Here is a 20156-nt window from a genome sequence, read left to right on the forward strand (position 1 = left end):
TGTTTCTTAATTTTATACCACCATCAAAATCATCACAAATATATCAGGAATATTCAATATTTGACACTGGTTAAAACTGCTACATGTAGAAACACACACCTCCAAACTGAGGAATCCCCCATCATGGGCTGAGGTGACTCGCGGTGAGGGTTCAAACCACTCGCAGGACTTCCCGAGAAGGTTTTTGAGTGTCCGCACAGAAGACACAGTGAGGGCCCCAGAACACCGGGCTAAAATCAAAGCGGTCTCACTCCACCAGCTCACATCTAACAGAGACTGATATTGCTCTTTATCTGAGGAGAGAGACAGGTGTTGAGAACAACACCACAGGAAAACAAATCTGAATATCATAAATAAAACATTTCACAGACATTCATTCATTTAAAAGTCACCCTTCCACAGCTAAACGTGATATATGATTTAGAAACACCATTTTCAAAAGAGGAAACAGAAAAGAAAGCACAAGCCGAGGACAAGCAGAAAGACAAGCTTTATGAAAACGTGTGATCTAAACCCACAATCAAAATGTCACTGTCGGAATTTAACGCCTCTCCGCAAAGACACAAGACGCAGGGTTTTATTAAAGCATTCTTCTCCCTCCCACCCCTTCTGTCTGGACTCGCTACATAATTAATAGTGCTAGGTAAGTGTAGGAGTAGATACACGTCCATAGTTGAGGGTCCGGCTACCTTTTATCTTCTTTCTCTTCTCCAGCGAAGTCTTCCATTCCGGATTGATCTCGTCAAATCCCGGCTAAAGGAGAGAAAGAGCAAGGTGAGAGAGGGCAAAAGGGGATAGCAGGGAGAGGTTTTGTTTCTAAAGTGACAACGCATTCTGAACACAAAGTGGTGGGTAAATCAGAGGAACGTGACATCAGAAGATTGAACTTCAAGTGCTACAAAGAGAAACAAAGATGCACAGGCATGCATAGACAAGAACAAACAAATCATTTTATGACATATTGTTAAAAGGTGTGTTCATTTCAAGCTGTGCCCTGGAAAGCGATATTAAAGCTGAAATGTATAATTTCTCCATGTTTTCTTCTTTTACACAACTTCTTTTCAAGTTTAACACATTGAAATGTTAAAAAACAGAACGAACTTATTTTTTAAATGATGTACACTCGTGAAATGAAGACTTCAGCCATATCAGTAATCAAAAGCGGTTTTATTCTACATGAGGGTCACCTCATGGGGGCGGCCATCTTGGAATCACATACCTAGCTACTAGATAGAAAAAGTACACTTTTGCATGCACACCACTAGGTGTCTGCGTAACAAATTGCTGAGTAGCACACCTTTAAAGTCAGACTCAGCATGAAACGAAAATTGCAGACAGAGGTGTGCGTTTAGGGGTGTGACTATTTGATTGCCTAACCAATGGCAGGCAAGCGAAGTGATTGAGAAGCCTGTTTAAAGGATTATTTCACCCCAAAATGAAAATTTCCTAATAATTTACTCACCTCAATTCCATCCAGGATATCCATGTCTTTCTTTCCTCAGTGGGAGAGAAATTATGTTTTTTGAGGGAAACATTTCTGGATTTTTGCTCTAACAATGGACTTAATAGGTTACCATCGTTCTTAAGTCCAATTCAATGCAGTTTCAAAAGTCTTTGAAGTGTTTAAACGGGCTGTACGCGATCACAGCTGAAGAAGAGGTTGTTATCTAGCGAAAGGATAGGTCATTTTCAATTTTTTTAAATAATTTATAGACTTTTTACCTTCAATAGTTCGGATTGAGCTGATCAACAAACGGACAGGGAACTACGTCATCACGTTGAAAGGTCACGCCGGCACCGGCAATACTATTTGAACTACTATTCATATTCATCAGAATGTTATTCATATACTATTCATATTCACTGAATACTATTACTATATATATATATATAATAGCAAACAATACTATTTGAACTATCCTCCAACGTACGGTAACATTGTAAACAGTGGGGCAGTACTTCTGCCGGCGCCGGCGTGACCTTTCAACATGATGACGTAGTTCCCTGTCCGTTTGTTGATCAGCTCAATCCGAACTATTGAAGGTAAAAAGTCTATCAATTTTTTTTTTTTTTTTTTAAATGACCTATCATTTCGCTAGATAACAACCTCTTCTTCAGCTGTGATCGCGTACAGCCCGTTTAAACACTTCAAAGACTTTTGAAACTGCATTGATTTGGACTTAAGAACGATGGTAACCAATGAAGTCCATTATTAGAGGAAAAATCCAGAAATGTTTCCCTCAAAAAACATAATTTCTCTCCCACTGAGGAAAGAAAGACATGGATATCCAGGATGGCATTGGGGTGAGTAAATTATTAGGAAATTTTCATTTTGGGGTGAACTAATCCTTTAAAAAACCCCATGATTTTCACAATCCCATTGATTAGAATAGTGGCACAGAATCGTATACACTTCAGCTTTAAGTCTCTGAAATCGAGCACACGCGCACACAGTGATTTTATTACTTGTTCCTCTTGTTTCCAGCTGCCTCTCAGTTTGAATGATGGAATATTCCAGAGACTGAGACTGCCAGAGAAGTGGATGACAGCCAGCACTGTGCTATCAGGAGACAGACTCATTCTGAACACGCCATCCTGAGTAAACATACACGTTCAATTAGGCATTGCACTGTTTATTCAGAGTTTTTAGCAGAATGAAATTGAGCTTTGGCATTTTATTGTATTCGCTGTCATTGTGGCCCAGAGAGACAGGGCAACACAAAAACCAATGCGAGTCACCTGTTCACTGTTACGCCTGGAGAAAAGTCGAAAGCTGGGCACCCTGAAGAATCCTCGCCTCTGGGACTAAATAAGAAAAGGAAATGATGATTAATAACTTCCTTCATGAATATCATGGATGCATTTACATACTAACATTTGTTTGTTACATTAGTAAAATTTCCAGAAAAATTCAGGTTAAACTGGTAACTGGTTTATAACTGATCCAAGATGGTAGACAAACTTGGACCAGTAACAATCCATCTACCACTTGGTCATACTACTATATCTTAAGTTGATCAAACTGTGGGCCAAACGATCTAATCACCAACTTGGACCAGCTAGAAACCAAATAACTATGATCACTTATATGGTGGACAGATTTCATTTAGGCTTTTATTCACATATAAACACACATACATTGAGCGTAACATATGGTAAACATGGAAGCTTTTGTGTGCGTCACATGCTAGAACAAACCTCACTGGTTCTTGTGCATCACACACGCGTTTGAGCTTCTGTTCATCATATAAAGCAATCGTGTCTCTTCACAAGACTTGGTTGAAACCGCTTGATTCATATGGATTTATTTTAAACGCCTATGTGACTTTTTTGGGATCTTCTACATTTTGGTTATCTGGATTTTCTATGGAGGGTCACCTCTCAGGTGTTATTAAAAATAACTTCATTTGTGATTCAACGATTAACCAAAGTCTTATGGGTTTTGAACGACATGAGGGTGAGTAAATTTTGACAGAATTTTCATTCTTGGGTGAACTATACCTTTAAAATCAAAAGTGTTGCTTTTCGTAGGATGCTTTTTGGTCTTTCACAGACCTTTGAGCAACATGTTTAAGGTGTGCGAGAGATCATGGTGAGCTTTCAAACAGAATACCCACCATGATGATCTCTCACACGTTCAATAACACTATATCAAGCCAAGAGCCAAAGAGATAAATAAATAATTTAATATTTAATAAATATGAAGAATATCAATACAGGTTCCACCAATTCAATCAGAACATTCTAGAAGTTTCTCATCATAACTATGTGCATGAAGTCATACCATTAGACATGTAAGAAGCTTCAGCATTAAAGCTCTTATTAAGCCTACAATGTAGCTTCCAGAGCTCACTACATAAAACCTTTACAGCCTAAGAGAACCAGAAATGAGCATGTGGTTTCAGGTTTGTGAAACAGAGATGTGAGATTGTGTATTCTGAGTAACAGTCAGTGAAGAAGTGTCTTTACACCTTGATTCATCTCTGTTTCTTAAGGGGTAGAGCAGTCCATACAAACGCAAGGACTACTAGAGAGTTAGTAACCTTCTTATAAAATTCAATATAAAAGCAAGCGCTGAAAATACTTGGAGTTAGGGATTTGCTGAGGATAGATGCAAAGTCAATAATGCAACACCCTAAGCAAAACCTTAGCAGCAATCCAAAAAGCCTACTCCCCTAGTAGTAACCTAAGAAAACCCAATACAATCACTCAAAACACCTTACTAACTGCATTCCAGCACTTGTCAACCAACCAACATCGAAACATCAAGACAGTGATTTTCTTCAGAAACTCAGGCAACTCAGGTTTCTCCAGTGGAAAACTATAGACGATCAAAGCCAATGATCAGAGACCTAAGATGCCCAGGTTTTATTAAATTTTTTGTGAAAGAGTGCATGTCATGGATGCTTTTCCTGGTCCTGACACGAGTATGGAAAGACTCACGGCTAGCCCTGTCGCGATAATTAAATAACCGTTGATCGCGATTATTTGATCTAACCGCGATTGTTTCAGACAACCGCGATTATTGCGCTCTTTTATAGGCCTACGGCACAAGGGGGAGTCATGGACCAAAATAAATAGACAAGCACAAATTAAGATTTCCAGCAAAATATTCAAAGTCATCTGAAGCCATTCAATAGCTAATAAAACAATGTGAGGGACAAAACAGAAGTCTATTTACAGCATTAAATTAAAGTTCAAAGAAACTCGTCTTCCCTCCTCTCTGTGGCTGTCAACCATTCTCCATTCAGTATTCAAACAACGTGCGCGCCTCGTCCGGTTACGGCAGGATGCACGGTAAAACTCTCCCCAATATGATAGATTCACATTTATAATGCTTGATCTGTAGATAAAGGGCTGTGGATTTGCATAAAATGACTTCATTTTGCAGGAGTTTATTACTGCTTTTAAACGACTCGCTAGTCGCTACCGTGTGCCTGTTAGATCACACACATCACAAGGACTATGAATTGGCATCAAACGCACAATAACTGGAATTTAAATCTGTGAAGAAACAAAATGATCAATAAACTGTTAGACAGATATACACTAGGATTTGTGCGCTCGACATTTCTTCGCTTTGTGCCGTGAACTTTTAAAAGCGCACTTGTGCAGCGCTGCGCACTGCGACTCCATGTTGCTTTAAGCACATCATTCTGCACCCGCGATGCGCATACACGCTTTGTGCCGCTCTGTTTTGAAGCGTTTCATATTATCATGGTTTTGCATATTGAAAGATTATAAAAAGCTGCACAATACATTTAAAATAAGCATCATTTAATTGTATATTATTTGTGTGTAGTGCAGTGTATATAAATATACAGTGGGTACGGAAAGTATTCAGACCCCCTTAAATTTTTCACTCTTTGTTATATTGCAGCCATTTGCTAAAATCATTTAAGTTTTCCTCATTATTGTACACACAGTTTTGACAAAAAAATTGACAAAAAAAAAAAACACAGAATTGTTGACATTTTTGCACATTTATTAAAAAAGAAAAACTGAAATATCACATGGTCCTAAGTATTCAGACCCTTTGCTCAGTATTTAGTAGAAGCACCCTTTTGATCTAATACAGCCATGAGTCTTTTTGGGAAAGATTTGGGAAAGTTTTTCACACCTGGATTTGGGTATCCTCTGCCATTCCTCCTTGCAGATCCTCTCCAGTTCTGTCAGGTTGGATGGTAAACGTTGGTGGACAGCCATTTTCAGGTCTCTCCAGAGATGCTCAATTGGGTTTAAGTCAGGGCTCTGGCTGGGCCATTCAAGAACAGTCACAGAGTTGTTGTGAAGCCACTCCTTCGTTATTTTAGCTGTGTGCTTAGGGTCATTGTCTTGTTGGAAGGTGAACCTTCGGCCCAGTCTGAGGTCCAGAGCACTCTGGAGAAGGTTTTCGTCCAGGATATCCCTGTACTTGGCCGCATTCATCTTTCCCTCCATTGCAACCAGTCGTCCTGTCCCTGCAGCTGAAAAACACCCCCACAGCATGATGCTGCCACCACCATGCTTCACTGTTGAGACTGTATTGGACAGGTGATGAGCAGTGCCTGGTTTTCTCCACACATACCGCTTAGAATTAAGGCCAAAAAGACCAGAGAATCTTATTTATCACCATCTTGGAGTCCTTCAGGTGTGCTTTCATGTGTCTTGCACTGAGGAGAGGCTTCCGTCGGGCTACTCTGCCATAAAGCCCCGACTGGTGGATGGCTGCAGTGATGGTTGACTTACTACAACTTTCTCCCATCTCCCGACTGCATCTCTGGAGCTCAGCCACAGTGATCTTTGAGTTCTTCTTGACCTCTCTCACCAAGGCTCTTCTCCCCCGATAGCTCAGTTTGGCCGGACGGCCAGCTCTAGGAAGGGTTCTGGTCGTCCCAAACGTCTTCCATTTAAGGATTATGGAGGCCACTGTGCTCTTAGGAACCTTAAGTGCAGCAGACATTTTTTTGTAACCTTGGCCAGATCTGTGCCTTGCCACAGTTCTGTCTCTGAGCTCTTCAAGGCAGTTCCTTTGACCTCATGATTCTCATTTGCTCTGACATGCACTGTGAGCTGTAAGGTCTTATATAGACAGGTGTGTGGCTTTCCTAATCAAGTCCAATCAGTATAATCAAACACAGCTGGACTCAAATGAAGGTGTAGAACCATCTCAAGGATGATCAGAAGAAATGGACAGCACCTGAGTTAAATATATGAGTGTCACAGCAAAGGGTCTGAATACTTAGGACCATGTGATATTTCAGTGTTTCTTTTTTAATAAATGTGCAAAAATGTCAACAATTCTGTGTTTTTCTGTCAATATGGGGTGCTGTGTGTACAATAATGAGGAAAAAAATTAACTTAAATGATTTTAGCAAATGGCTGCAATATAACAAAGAGTGAAAAATGTAAGGGGGTCTGAATACTTTCCGTACCCACTGTATATACTTCTGAATTCTTTACATTAATATATAAATATAAAATAAAATTGTTAAATGTATGAATACCTGAATGAATTTTATAAGAGTACTAATATTAATTAGTTTTTATTAACATGTTTAGATATTATAAAATTACTGTGCAGTTTTTTTTCAAGAATTGCTGAAATTGCTGCTGATTTATACACTCACTAAGTTCAATTAAAAATTGTCATAGCTATTGAATACATTTATTTAATATTTAAAGGTGTTAACTGTAATCTTACACTGCAAAATGATAACTTACAAAGGATTAAATTCATCACAATTATTTAATGAATGAAGCACAAAAAAATATATATAATTATGACAAAGCCCTAAAACAGACAATTAATCGGCATAATCGTCAAAGCCCTAAAACAGACAATTAATCGCCAAAGCCCTAAAACTGGCAAGTAATTGGCATAACCGCAATTATTTCTTAGACAATTAATCGTCAGCCAAATTTCATAATCGTGAAAGGCCTACTCACCGCAGTAATGTCATCCTCATAACTGGTGACCTGTTTATAGTGAGGCGACCCCGACAACACCCTCCATGCTGTGATCCCGCAACGGCTCGCCCTGGACACACCAATGTCTCCAGACTCACACCCTCCCACCAACAGCAACCTGACAAACACATCAGCAGCATTAGTCAGAGGAAAGCACACACACATTACACACAGAGCACCTCAACCCTCTTATGAGGCCAAAGTGGTCCATGAGGGGCTGATGAAACAGGAACGGGATCTAATCTGATCTAGACACATGTGAACAGCAGCACATACAAATAAATGCACACACACCCCCTCTATACAATATATAAAGACTGCCCCCATGTGGTGGCTAATGTCCTCACTATTTTTTTCTTAAAAAAACAATAAGCACTGCCTAAAACACAAGCCAAAGTGAATTCAAACATTCATTTCAAACATGTATAGTGGGAATAATACAAATCACAAGTGTGATCCAAAGGTTGAGTTATGCCAGCTGATTTTGTGTTCACTCTTAGAGAAAAACACCCCATGACAAAAACAGCTTCGAGATGGGGGTCTCACCTGTGGCCAGGATGATATATTGCAGTGGTAATGCCATTGGAATAGTGGCCAGAGAAACTGAAGGTGTGATTCTCTTGAAATCCCTGATTGGTTCCAACACTGAGAGTAAAACAAGAAATCAATGCATCAACATTATAATAGTCTTTACCAGGCCATATTAATAAAACCCTGTGGTTTCAAGACATCGTTAAAGACAATAATCAATTAGATGCAAGTGTAAGAGCTGTGCGAGTAAAACCTCACTCCCCTGGACTCAAGAGATGCTAGGGCTGGCTATCCGACACTGGTTCCTGAACGATGCTTTTTCCGATACCAATTTTATGCAATCCGTTTTAACAAGATTATTACATTACATATTACCTAAAATAAAATATGGTTTTATTTTTTCAGTTTGTTGACTTTTTTTTTTTTACAGACTCAAAGACTCATATAGGGCACTGGGAGGCAGAATATATGCCTCACGCTCAAGCGTACGAGTAAAGCTTGCCGCAAAGCACTGGCAAAAGTAGCCTAATGATTATGAATGTGTCCGGAAAAAAGACGCAAGACGACATTTTAATTGTTTATTAATAAACTAGTGTTTTCTGAGTCAGTGTTGGCTGCAAAGATGAAGTTGACGTTGCTGACTCATCATCTCTGCAGTATAGTGAACGCACCCGGGCCTATAGAGAGAAATACACCTTTCATTTGGATTACATAATCAAAGCATTTGTTTTTGATTGGAATTGGTTCATTTAAAAGTAGACATTTCAAGTTTTCTAAATGCCCATTTCTCAATGTCTGTGAGGCAAGTTGCCTATTCACAGAGTTTCGGTTCAATTATGATGCGCTCCAGTTCTTCTTGCAGCCGGAGACGGAGCAACTTTCTGCTCTTAAGTTTATTCCGTGCACTGTCAAGTGCTTCATCAGATTTGTCGTGTTGCCGGTCTTGGCAGCGATTATCTTGTAGCAAATATTGCATTGCGCGCTGTTGGGATCAAGCCTGGTGAAATATAGCCACACTTTTGATCTTTTCCACATCTTTTACATCTATGGGGGTTGGGACGCTTACACACTACAGCCTCACGTGTAAGTCACGTCTCTGGGCGGAACCGGCGTAAACTAGTGTTTTTCCTTGATGCCTCGCCCCAGCCAATCATGCTGCGTGCTTATTGGCTCACTGACATTGACGACATTAACCCCTTAGGTACCGAAATTTGGTACCAAATGACAAGAGATTTTTTGATACTCAATGGTATCGAGGCAATTTGGTCAGTGCCTAAAAAGTATCAAACTCGATACCCAGCCCTACTAGTGCTGGACACTAGAGGCTGTGGTCTTTATCGTCCATTTTAGTCCATCCTGCTCGAAGTGGTGCGAGTAGAACCGGAGAGGTTACATTGGTAAATGGTAAATGGACTGCATTTATATAGCGCCAGCCAGCTCGTTCGGGAGCAGCTGGGGTTAGGTGTCTTGCTGATGGACACCTCGACACTTGGTCAGGTGGAACCGGGGATTGAACCACCAACCTTCCAGTTTGTAGACAACCTACATGAACCACTGAGCCACTGCCACCCCATTGGTGCAGTGACCCGTTTGGGAATGAGGTTTAGGGGGATGAGTGTAACGTAGGCCAGCACTAGTGACAGACGCTAGAGGCTGTGGTCTTTGGCGTCCTTGTTAACACGCCCGCCTCCCATTCCGGAAACGCTAGTTTGAAGAACCGGAGGTAAGTAAAGTAAGTAAAATTGATTTATACAGTGCCTTTCACAGACTTGGTCACAAAGCGCTTTACAATAGACAATAAAACATAATAAAAAACAGGCTGAAAGAAATATAATAAAACAGATAAAATTATCAATATATAAAGGACAGAGATTACCCAAAAGCTAACCTGAACAAATGAGACTTCACTTGTCCCCTAAAACTGTCCACATTCTCAGCAAACCTAATTCTGTACGAGTGCGTGGCGTAGATAGCAGATTTTGGTTATTAGACCTGAGAGACCGGAGAGGGGTATGAAGATGAATTATGACAGCAAGATAAGCAGGGGCCTGGCCATGTTAAGCCCTATAGGTTATGGTTAGAATTTTGAATTGGATCCTGTAAATTACAGGAAGCAAGTCAAGGGAGCAAAGTATCGGGGTGATATGGGTGCGCCTATTGGATCTAGTAAGTAACCTAGCAGCTGAATTTTGAATAGATTGCAGTCGATGAAGAACAGATTTGTTAAGTGAGGAGAAAAGTGAGTTAGAATAATCAATACGGGAGGAAATGAAGGCATGAATGAGCATCTCCAGTTCTGACTGAGAGACCACAGTCTCATTGGAGGGGTTACATTGGTGGGTTTTTGATTGCCCGGTCAGGCTAATTGTTCTGAATCTTCCTTGTTCTGCAAACATTTTCACTGGTCAAAACAAACAAGGAATATTTGACCATTTCATGTTAAACCTTCAACCAAAAAAAAAAAAAAAAAAAAAAAAAATCACATCTAAATAGTTACTTGCCAAAATTTTTGGGACCAGTGAAAATGTTAGCAGAGCAAGATATTTTACATGTGTCAGGAAGACATTTTTAAATATTTTCCACTTAATATTAAATAAACAGTTCATTTAGCTGAAACATTTAAAGTAGGATGTGTTGCTTAGCTGTCCTGATAAGAATGGCCATTGAAGTTTGCATGTTTCAATGGTTTCAGAGAGTGAAGTGCAAATAAAATGAAGTAATTTGAGTGAGTTTTGTGATTTCTTAGAGCGAATTTAGTTTCTCAAGAAGCTTTGTGACAAAAATGCTCTTAAAAGAACCATTTAGTCCAACGTTAGTCCAACATTTCTAAATGACTTTGCGACTGCTTAACTTTGAGGAAGTTTTCAAACACTTCCAGTTAACAACTATGAGGGAGGGAACGGGAAAGAGCTTTCTTCAGAGCTTCAAAGCATACAGCCAAGTTTTTGAGGAGAATAAAGCAGATTTTTTTCATCGATGGAAACTTTAAAAACTTGAGCTGACTGATTAAACAAAGAATTACAAATTGGAAAAACTGCAGGCAATTTTATTAATACTCAAAGCTAAGCCTCCCCCTCAGTACAGAGATAAACAAGACGCAGACTTTTGGGTTTAGTTGCAGAATATCTGGCCCTGGAAGAGTCAAAGAGAATGATGTTAGAGAGGATCTGCAAGCATCTGAATCATTAGAATCTTCTCTAGTGGTCTTGTTCCAATATCTCAAATAATGTTTGATCATTGTATTACAACACAAATATTCTTACTATGTAACATCCCATAACACTCTTTAAACACATTGAGGATTAGTGCTTTCATATCCTCCATTATCCTCCCAAACTCTTGACAATTGGCACAAAGTCACTCATTGCAACTTTACAATTGAAATACCAGGATAAACAAAACTGCATGAACCCAGCAAATCAGATTCTTCTAGCCTAGGCAGATTTTTTGTCTTCATGAGACTGTTTTCTAAGGGTTAAGGCCCTTGCACACTGAGTCCGAAATTCACATCTGATATTTTCACACGTTAAAAAATAAATACGACCTCACTTTATGTCAATCACGCTTACACACTGCCTCCGAAACTTTTGTCCGTCATAATTAGGGTTGCAAAGGGGCGGAAAATTTCCGGTAAATTTCCGGAAAGTTTCCGGTAAATTTCCGGAAAGTTTCCGGAAAGTTTCCGGAAAGTTTCCGGTAAATTTCCGGAAAGTTTCCGGTAAATTTCCATGGGAAGTTAAGCTGGGGAATTTTGGAAATATTCATTACCACGGCAACCGCTTGCGCGTCCACTCTGAAAGTAAATGTACACATAAGAGACGGATAGATACATTATTTAAGGTTATTTCTATTCGTTAGAATACTGATATATGAACTTGTTGTCAAGTAAGCTCCTTGCAAGCATGTGCGTCTCTCTAAACTTTCAGTGTGCTGCACTGCTCTAGTTGACTTCTGCACCAACGAAAATATCACGTTAATTTTGAAAACGTAATTCCTTTTGCGGATCATCTTGGTCATTCTTCATGCTTCTTTGACAAATATCAGTGTCTCAGTCTCACGCAAGCTGCACGTGAGTTAACCACGCCTACTTATTTACATTTGGCGGTATACACGGAATAAAGAAATCTGTTACGGTTGACATTTTCTTCCGCGGTAACGATACCGTCATACCGCCCAGCCCTACTTATGTGGTAAATAAAGTTATGCTAGTTTATTTAGCATCTAACTTATCAGCTTGCTATCTAGATGAATACATTTGTATGTGATATTTGCAATTTAAACATTTAATAAATATATTTCCCCATAATATCATCAAAACTTATTTCACTTTGTTTAGTCCACAGGCTCAAATGTGTGCCTTCAATAGTCTTGTGCTTTGGGCTTCTGTACATGTGATGGAGGCATGCAAAGTGTCAGTAGGGGGTGTGGTCTCAATAGCCATGCAGTAAGCAGTGTGCTGTGTGCATGTGATTGAGGAATGGCATGGATATTCAAGTGTATTTGAATGGCATCTGTTTGTTTTAGTCAAGATTATGCTAAAATATACTTTCCTCAACTATATTTAAGTTATCTATGAAGAGCCAACCCTCAACTTCGAAAATTCCCAGTTTATTCCCGTTTATTCCCATATATTCCTGTTAATTCCCTTAAATTCCCATTAATTCCCATGGAAAGTTTCCATCTTTGAAAATTCCCAGAATTTTGCAACCCTAGTCATAATACAATTCGGATCGGGTTCGATTTTCTGCGTTTTTCGCATCCGTAGCAAGCTTTTCGAATGGTGTTTTGACAATTCAGAGCCACCAAATACGAAAAAACGCATACGAAGATTTCGTACTCAGTGTGCAAGGACCTTTAGGCTTATGCTTTCTCAGCAAAAACCCATTAAAAACAATGGACCTTTAATTCACTTTTCTGACTGTCTTGGCTATTTTATCATATAATTTTCTATGTTATGAAAGCTTTATAGTTGCATGAACAGTTTACTCTCCACCAACATTAATATAGATTTTGATTTAATTTCCCTTTATTTAATAGGGGTGTAATGATACTCTCATGTTACGATTCGATACATGTCACGATACTGAACTCCAAGACATATGGTAAAAGGTTAACAAAAAATGGACAGTTGATTAAAATGCTAAATTTTGTATTACATTGTGAGTGTAAATGAATAGGCTTGGACTTGGTGCTGGTAAGCCAATGCACAGGACAATAGAGACACCAGAATAAAAAATATTCATGATTATGAAGCTTAAAATACAGAATTATTTTAGACGAATATGCTTACTGACTAGATATATTTAAAATTTAAAAGATACAATAAAAAATAACTTTTTACTGGTAACATAAGACAAAAATATTCCCCCATTGCATTATTATATATTATATTCAATATTATAAATAACTTAATTGCTTCTCTCACACAGAAATGTTCATTTTGGGTGAACTACGCACAATACAGACTGTCACTATCCATCCACGATACATATTGTTGCATTTCTGCATTGCAATATATGGTGACACGATATATTGTTACAGCCCTATATTTAACTAGTATTATTTTCATATATAATTTAAATCAAATTATAATTTATTTACATAATGTTGTGTTTAATATATAAACTAAGATAAAATAGTGGTTAAAACAAGATAAATGGTTATATATATATATATATATATATATATATATATATATATATATATATATATATTTTTTTTTTTTTTATAAATTAAAAAAAATGTAATTCTTTCATTTTGTTACTTTTTTTTTTTGCTTTGCATTATTTTATTTCACTCTACCAAATATTTTTCAATCAATCGTTTTGTCTTAGGCTGCTAACATAGTCAACGCGAGCGACGCAAGCGACGCGCTCCCTTTAATAGTCCAAACAGTGGACGAAAGCAGACGCAAGCGTCACGGGCGATGCATGAAATGCAATACACCGCTCACGCAACAGGGGGTAGTAGAGTCATAGTAGCGTCATAGTTCTGAACCTATGTTCTGAACGCACGTATATTTCGCTTCAAACGCTCGTTTTTGCTTTGGACGCGCGAATGGATTCAAAATGTTCAAGCGTCGAACTAGACGCGATAGACGTGAATTTGACGCTCTATTCGCGTTTTGGACGCAGCTTAATAACAGGCTCCGATGTCAAGATTGCAATGCTGGAATGTGTGTGTGTGTGTGTGTGTGTGTGTGTGTGTGTGTGTGTGTGTGTGTGTGTGTGTGTGTGTGTGTGTGTGTGTGCGCATTTTGTTCATACAGGACATCATTAAAACTGCAAAGTGTTTAGCCTACTTATATTTATGTAAAACACAACATTGTGCTTTTGTCAAACTGTAACCTACAACTGTCACCCAACCAAAATCACACACACACATTGTAGACGAGATGTTTGCGCATTAGCTCGCATAATTTTTTCTTTTCGCCCGCCATTGTATTCAAACCTTCTTCTGCAAACATAATATACTTGAATTAATGTACAATACTTGCAATGTCGCCCCCGCCGACAACGCATAGTATTGCGTGCATCGGCGCGTCGCGTATCAAAAACTAGGACGACGCATTTGGCTCCGCATCGACGCATAATGGCAACCTTGCTCTCCACGTACCTGACCAGATAACTCTTGAGCTGACCACTGTAGGTGATGACCAGCAGCTCCGCTGACCACTGGGCACTGGCGGTGTATTCCAAGAACATCAGACCGGCTGCTGCATAGCTAAAATCTCCCGGGAAGCTCATGGCCTGGAGAGACAGACAAAAAGAAAGACATCAAAAAGATAGAGATGGAAGCAGAGTTTGAAAGTGACAAAAATATATGGAGTCATACAGTTCATTACACTCAGAGACTCTTTGATAGAGAGAGGGCATCTTGTGAGACTAAACTAATAGTTTCTGACAGAGAGATGGAAGAGTGTAGAGTAATGCGGGGGAGGATGAGAGCCAGCAAGAGAGAGACAGAGAAAGAAAGGGCCAGCAATATACTAACTGAGACCTCTCTAGCAGTGCAATCAAAAGAAACACAGAGGGGGGATTGAAAATTGGTAAAGGGGCAAGAGAGCTCTCTTTCTGATAGAGAAACTCCTCAAATGTCCTCCAAGGGCATCAGAGCTGAAGGGAACCAGAAAATGTGTTCCTTGCTTGGGCAGCAGAGTGGGAAAAGCCCCCTCCCGAGAGGGTCAGGCCTGCCTGGTCTACGGATCGAGAGAATGAGAGAAGAGCCCAGCAGTGCAGAGAGCCAGAGGGCAAAGCACACAAGCCTGAAATTCAGTCATTAGGAGCCAGTCATTACAGCTATCACTTATACTGAAAAAAGAAAAGAGTGCTCTTACTGTGCACAAAAAGTGGAATCAATGACAAGTGATAGTGTGTGTGAGAGAGAGAATGACTGACCGAGGAAAGAATGACAGAAGGTGATAAATACAGAACAGTATGTGTGACGTACCGGTGGTATAACGAAGAGTTCGCTACCCATCAGGTCAAAGACTCGGACCGTACCGGTGCTGTCAGCGTATGCCAGCAGAGCACAGTCATGACTCCACGCTACCCTGCGCCAGTGAGCGTTCGGGTCCTTGGGTACTGAAGCAGGACGGAGAACACAAATATTATACAGAAACAAAAAACTTGAAATATACATGACCATTCAAAAGTTTGGGGTCAGTAAGCATTAATTTGATTTTTTTTTTAAACAATTGTAAAATATTATTATTATTATTAATATGATTTTATTACAATTTATTCCTGTGATGGCAAAGCTGTTATTATTACTCCAGTCTTCAGTGTCACATGATCCTTCAGAAATCAGTCTAATATGCTGATTCGCTGCTCAGAAAAATGATTATTATTATCATTGTTGAAAACAGTTGCTTAAAATATTTGTGGAAAATTTTATTCTCACTAGAAAATTCAAAAGTTCAGCATTTTTTTATATAAATCTTTTGTACCAAATTTAGACCAAATGTCTTCACGGTGACTTTTGATCAATTTAACCCCTTAAGTGTCACCGTCCCACCTGCCCATATATATTTAGAACAATAATATCTAAAGTATCTTTAGTAAAAACCTAAAGTCAAACTATATATCATTTGAAAGCTTACAATCTCTAGTTTTCATATTTGGTGGCTGTTTTTTTTTAAATAAATTACAGAGGAGCAGTAATTTATCAATTTGCAACAAGAATATTTCACGCGTGTTTAGGCCTTTATTTTGAAATAGAAATAAACATGAAAAATCATGAAAGATTGGTAGAAACCTCAGTTTGTTTGCATGCCAAGAGTTCAAAAGATAACACCAATTACATTTTATGAGAAAAAAAAAGGTCTGAAAATGTTTTGAATATAAAGAAAAATCTTATGGATTCTCGATTTGTGATGCGGCAGCAAGCTATAACGCACATATGTGCTCTTTTTATGTTTATTAGAGGATGAAATCAAATCAAATACTGCCAAAACACCCATACTATTTCTGAATTAGGATGTATACTTCATAAATTGTATGAAATTATGGAAATACATGGTTCAGATCACTCAAAACATATATGAAAATGGAGGCGCCCTTATATGGTCAGTAAGGAAGCTGGCTGTCCATCTAGTGAAAAAGTTTGGTACTGCGCCCAAATAAAAATCAAATTTTTTGACATATCAACCTAAAATTTGGAACACAACTTGTTTAGATTTTTGGCTTTAATTTTCTAGCAGTTTTAGAGTAAAATATATTTAGTAATATATATATATTTTATATAAAATACAAATCATTATATTTTTACATTGTACATTTTCATAAACTCAAACTTATATAAGTTTTTTATAAGTTTCACTGTCATAATTTAACTTCTACAATAATCTGGCAAATGCCTTCTTTAAACCAAGATCAACCATATGTCTTTGTCTATATATATATATCTGCCCTCAGACAATAATTGCATTCTTTTAATGTGGATTTATTTATGGGGTTTTTTTTAATTACAGTTAAAAACATGTTCAAGAATAGGTATATTCATATTGACTCTGTATAATTGCATTTTAATGTATTTTTTTATAAAGAATACAATTATAAGTAAACAAAGAGATTTGGAAAAAGAAATGTTTAGTGTTTAATGTAAAAGTTTAATGAGTTGAATATGACATTAATCTATTATGCAAAGCTTCAGCATAATCTCTCTGCAGACGGGTTCATTTTTTTAAAGAAAAGTAAATTTAGCATCGGTCTGTGAGGCCAAGACATTTTTTTTTTTAGAAACCTCCACGGTCAACAGTGAGGAAATCAAACCATTCACCGCAGTCAAACAGCACCGATTCAGTAGCAGAATGAGCCGAAGGCTTTTCGATTAAAGTTCAAAAGCCCAGCATGATAAAATCTGTATACTTAAACACTGAAGTAACACTTAAACACCAGCCGCATGATACAACAGCTTCAGGGCCTAGCAACCGTGTCATCCCGACAGCCTACATCCAGAGAGCATCAAAATGCATGCTTGAAACCATCCAGGCGCCGTTCATCAGACAAGAGGGGGTTAATGAAGCAGACTTTTGATTAAAAACGTTTTGGCTTTGGTCCGAGCCGCGCCGCTGAGATCAGATGCACACGACTCAGTGTACATCAAAGCCAGCGGTTGCCAAAGCAACCGTATCATCAATCCGACTCCGACCCCTGAGGTGTTGAAAACCGGGAAACGCAAGCTGGTGATTTCTATTCAGGTAGAAATGCACAGAAACATCGGTAGGGAGAGATTCAATAATTCACAATGAACGATGGCACTTAGCAAGATAAATATCGGTAGGGGAAACGCTTAAGCAGGGTCCATAAATCATCTCTCAGCTGTTAAAAGCTAATTAATCTAAGATGAACGCCGGGACCAATATTGCCTGAATTTGTGGGATGAGTGTACTGTATGCTATATGGGCAGATTCGCACACCGTAAATCTCATTTAAATAAAAAAAAGGGGGGGGGACAAAGTGCTTTTTAGAAGAAAATAATGCAAAGTCAGCAAAAGCCACCCCGTTGAGCGCATACTCGCTGTAAAAAACTGTATCCCTGAGATTGAAGCGCTGAGTCACTTTGTGCTCTCACAACAAGAAACCAACCTGAGGGAAATTGCGTTTGGATGAAAAACAGAGCAGCCATTCATAGTAACCAACACATGGCTTTCAGTTTGGGCTGAATGCTGATCTGTAATGGTCTGTGCTGGCTTGTGTTCACTTATCAATTATAGAAAGCATCACAGATTTACCATTTGGTAATCATATCCATAGATCTATACGTAGATGCCACATGCCGGGATTTAAATCCCCAAAGAAAGCGGATAACCTTCACAGGTCAGAATGTGTTGGTTTGTTTTTATTATATTACTGTTTTTACTATGGTACTTTTTAATGGCGTATTAGCTCACGGCGTCATCTTATTGTATTACATTAGTTTGGCAAAATCAACTGCTGAAGTCTATTTCATATATTTATATTCATACATGCGTCTAACTACGGTTGCAGACACAGTCAACTCGCTCTCGGATGTTCACGGACCGGTGTGGTGCCTCATTACCGTCTGTTTCTATGGGCCACTATATGGTCGAGGTCCGCCATATTGGAACAGTCAATGTGGTGAACAAATGAGTCCTATTGAAGAGATGAGTCTGAGCTTAGGACCCCATTAGTATGCCTGATCTAAATCTGTTCTCACAACAACTTTTAGCTAACGTGAACTGCTTTAGTGTTATTATGTGGTAGCTTTATGTAGAATGCTAAATCCCGCTGCTATATACAAGGTAAAATTAAATTGTATATTGTATATGTAAATTGTATATATTCTATAGCTAATATTTAAAAATCGCAAAATTAAAGTTGCGTCAATAGCAGAGAAGAAAGACAGCGGAATTAAAAAATACGGCTGTTATTGTGTCACGAAATGTAGTTTTAAGAGTTTCTCAGTCGAAAATGTAGTTGTTTGAAGCTCAAAAATGTTTATTTATTTTTTTAAAACACACTAACAACGAGAAATGTTTAATTTCACAATCTATAGCTTCGGTTAAATACCAGTATATGAAACATAAGTTAAAATACATTAATGATTCGTTATAACGTAGTACAAACTTCTTCTATAATAAAGTGATTTTGTAACCAGGCACTAAAGCAGTTACCCATAAAACGTGCTTTGAACCAATCGGATTGCTTGGGTCCTAAGCTCGGACTCATCTCTTCAGTAGGACTCATTTGTTCACCACACCGGCATTGACTGTTCCAATATGGCGGCCCATAGAAACAGACGGTAATGAGGCATCTCTGTCTGTCTGTCTGTGTATATATATATATATGGTCATATCATAGAGCCAATCACGTCATCCGCTTGGGCATTTTTCACTTCTTGGATAAAAAATACTGATGACTCATCTATCACTGAACATTTTTTTTATGTTGTTAGATATGCTGGTATGATAATACTTGCTGATAACTGAGATTTCAAATTTTTACAATATTTAATGCATGCTAATTTTTACATTAAGATTACCTTTGCCATCATTTAACAATAAACATTCATCTTTAAAAGTTCATTCAGCTTTAAGAGCTTGAGCATTTAAAGTGGCGGACGACAAAACTGCAGTCACACTTATTATAAACAATGATATAATCTGTTGGTGTGGCCGCTAATAAAGTTATCGTTATGGTCATATCATATCACAGATTGGGCCAATCACAGCATCTACTTCAGTACCAAAAATCCGTGCACTACAAAGATTTTTGTTTGGGATGCACGATACACTGGTACGATAACATTTGCAGATAACTGATACGTCACGTTTTTACAATATTTTCTATTGGCCGATATTGGATATTTAATGCATGCTAATGCTAATTTGTACATTTAAATTACCGTTGCATTCCCATCAGGATTACAGCACAGAACACACATTTATCTATAAAACATCACATTCTCCCCCACCAGACGAATGAAAGAAAGCAGCGTGAATATAGAGCACAAAAGACTATGCCAATTATTTAAAAAAACACACTCCATTTCATATACTTCACACTACTGGAAATTCTGCCTTTATAGAAAGTACTTGGCTGATCTCCATGAAATGAACTGAAGTGAATTGAAAGCAGACTTGCATGTCTGCAGGCCTATTCTCTGAATGATATTGCTCATAAAATATTCAACATAAATGTAAAGCTATAAGA

General features: G+C 38.3%; 1 protein-coding gene across 2 annotated transcripts in view; it reads right to left on the bottom strand.

The window, feature by feature from the left end:
• nbas (NBAS subunit of NRZ tethering complex) overlaps positions 1-20156 on the bottom strand; it is a 201533-nt gene that overhangs the window by 172107 nt on the left and 9270 nt on the right. For both annotated transcript variants that reach the window (XM_084431969.1, XM_084431968.1), the window contains exons 7-14: positions 15430-15563; positions 14596-14729; positions 7996-8094; positions 7429-7567; positions 2740-2805; positions 2467-2595; positions 690-753; positions 100-293 (exon numbers count right to left, since the gene is read on the bottom strand). In XM_084431969.1, coding sequence (XP_084288095.1) covers positions 100-293; positions 690-753; positions 2467-2595; positions 2740-2805; positions 7429-7567; positions 7996-8094; positions 14596-14729; positions 15430-15563 — 959 coding nt within the window. The remainder of the gene's footprint in view (positions 1-99; positions 294-689; positions 754-2466; positions 2596-2739; positions 2806-7428; positions 7568-7995; positions 8095-14595; positions 14730-15429; positions 15564-20156) is intronic.

This window comes from Rutilus rutilus, assembly GCF_951802725.1.
Source record: "Rutilus rutilus genome assembly, chromosome: 15".
NCBI classification, from domain to species: domain Eukaryota; kingdom Metazoa; phylum Chordata; class Actinopteri; order Cypriniformes; family Leuciscidae; genus Rutilus; species Rutilus rutilus.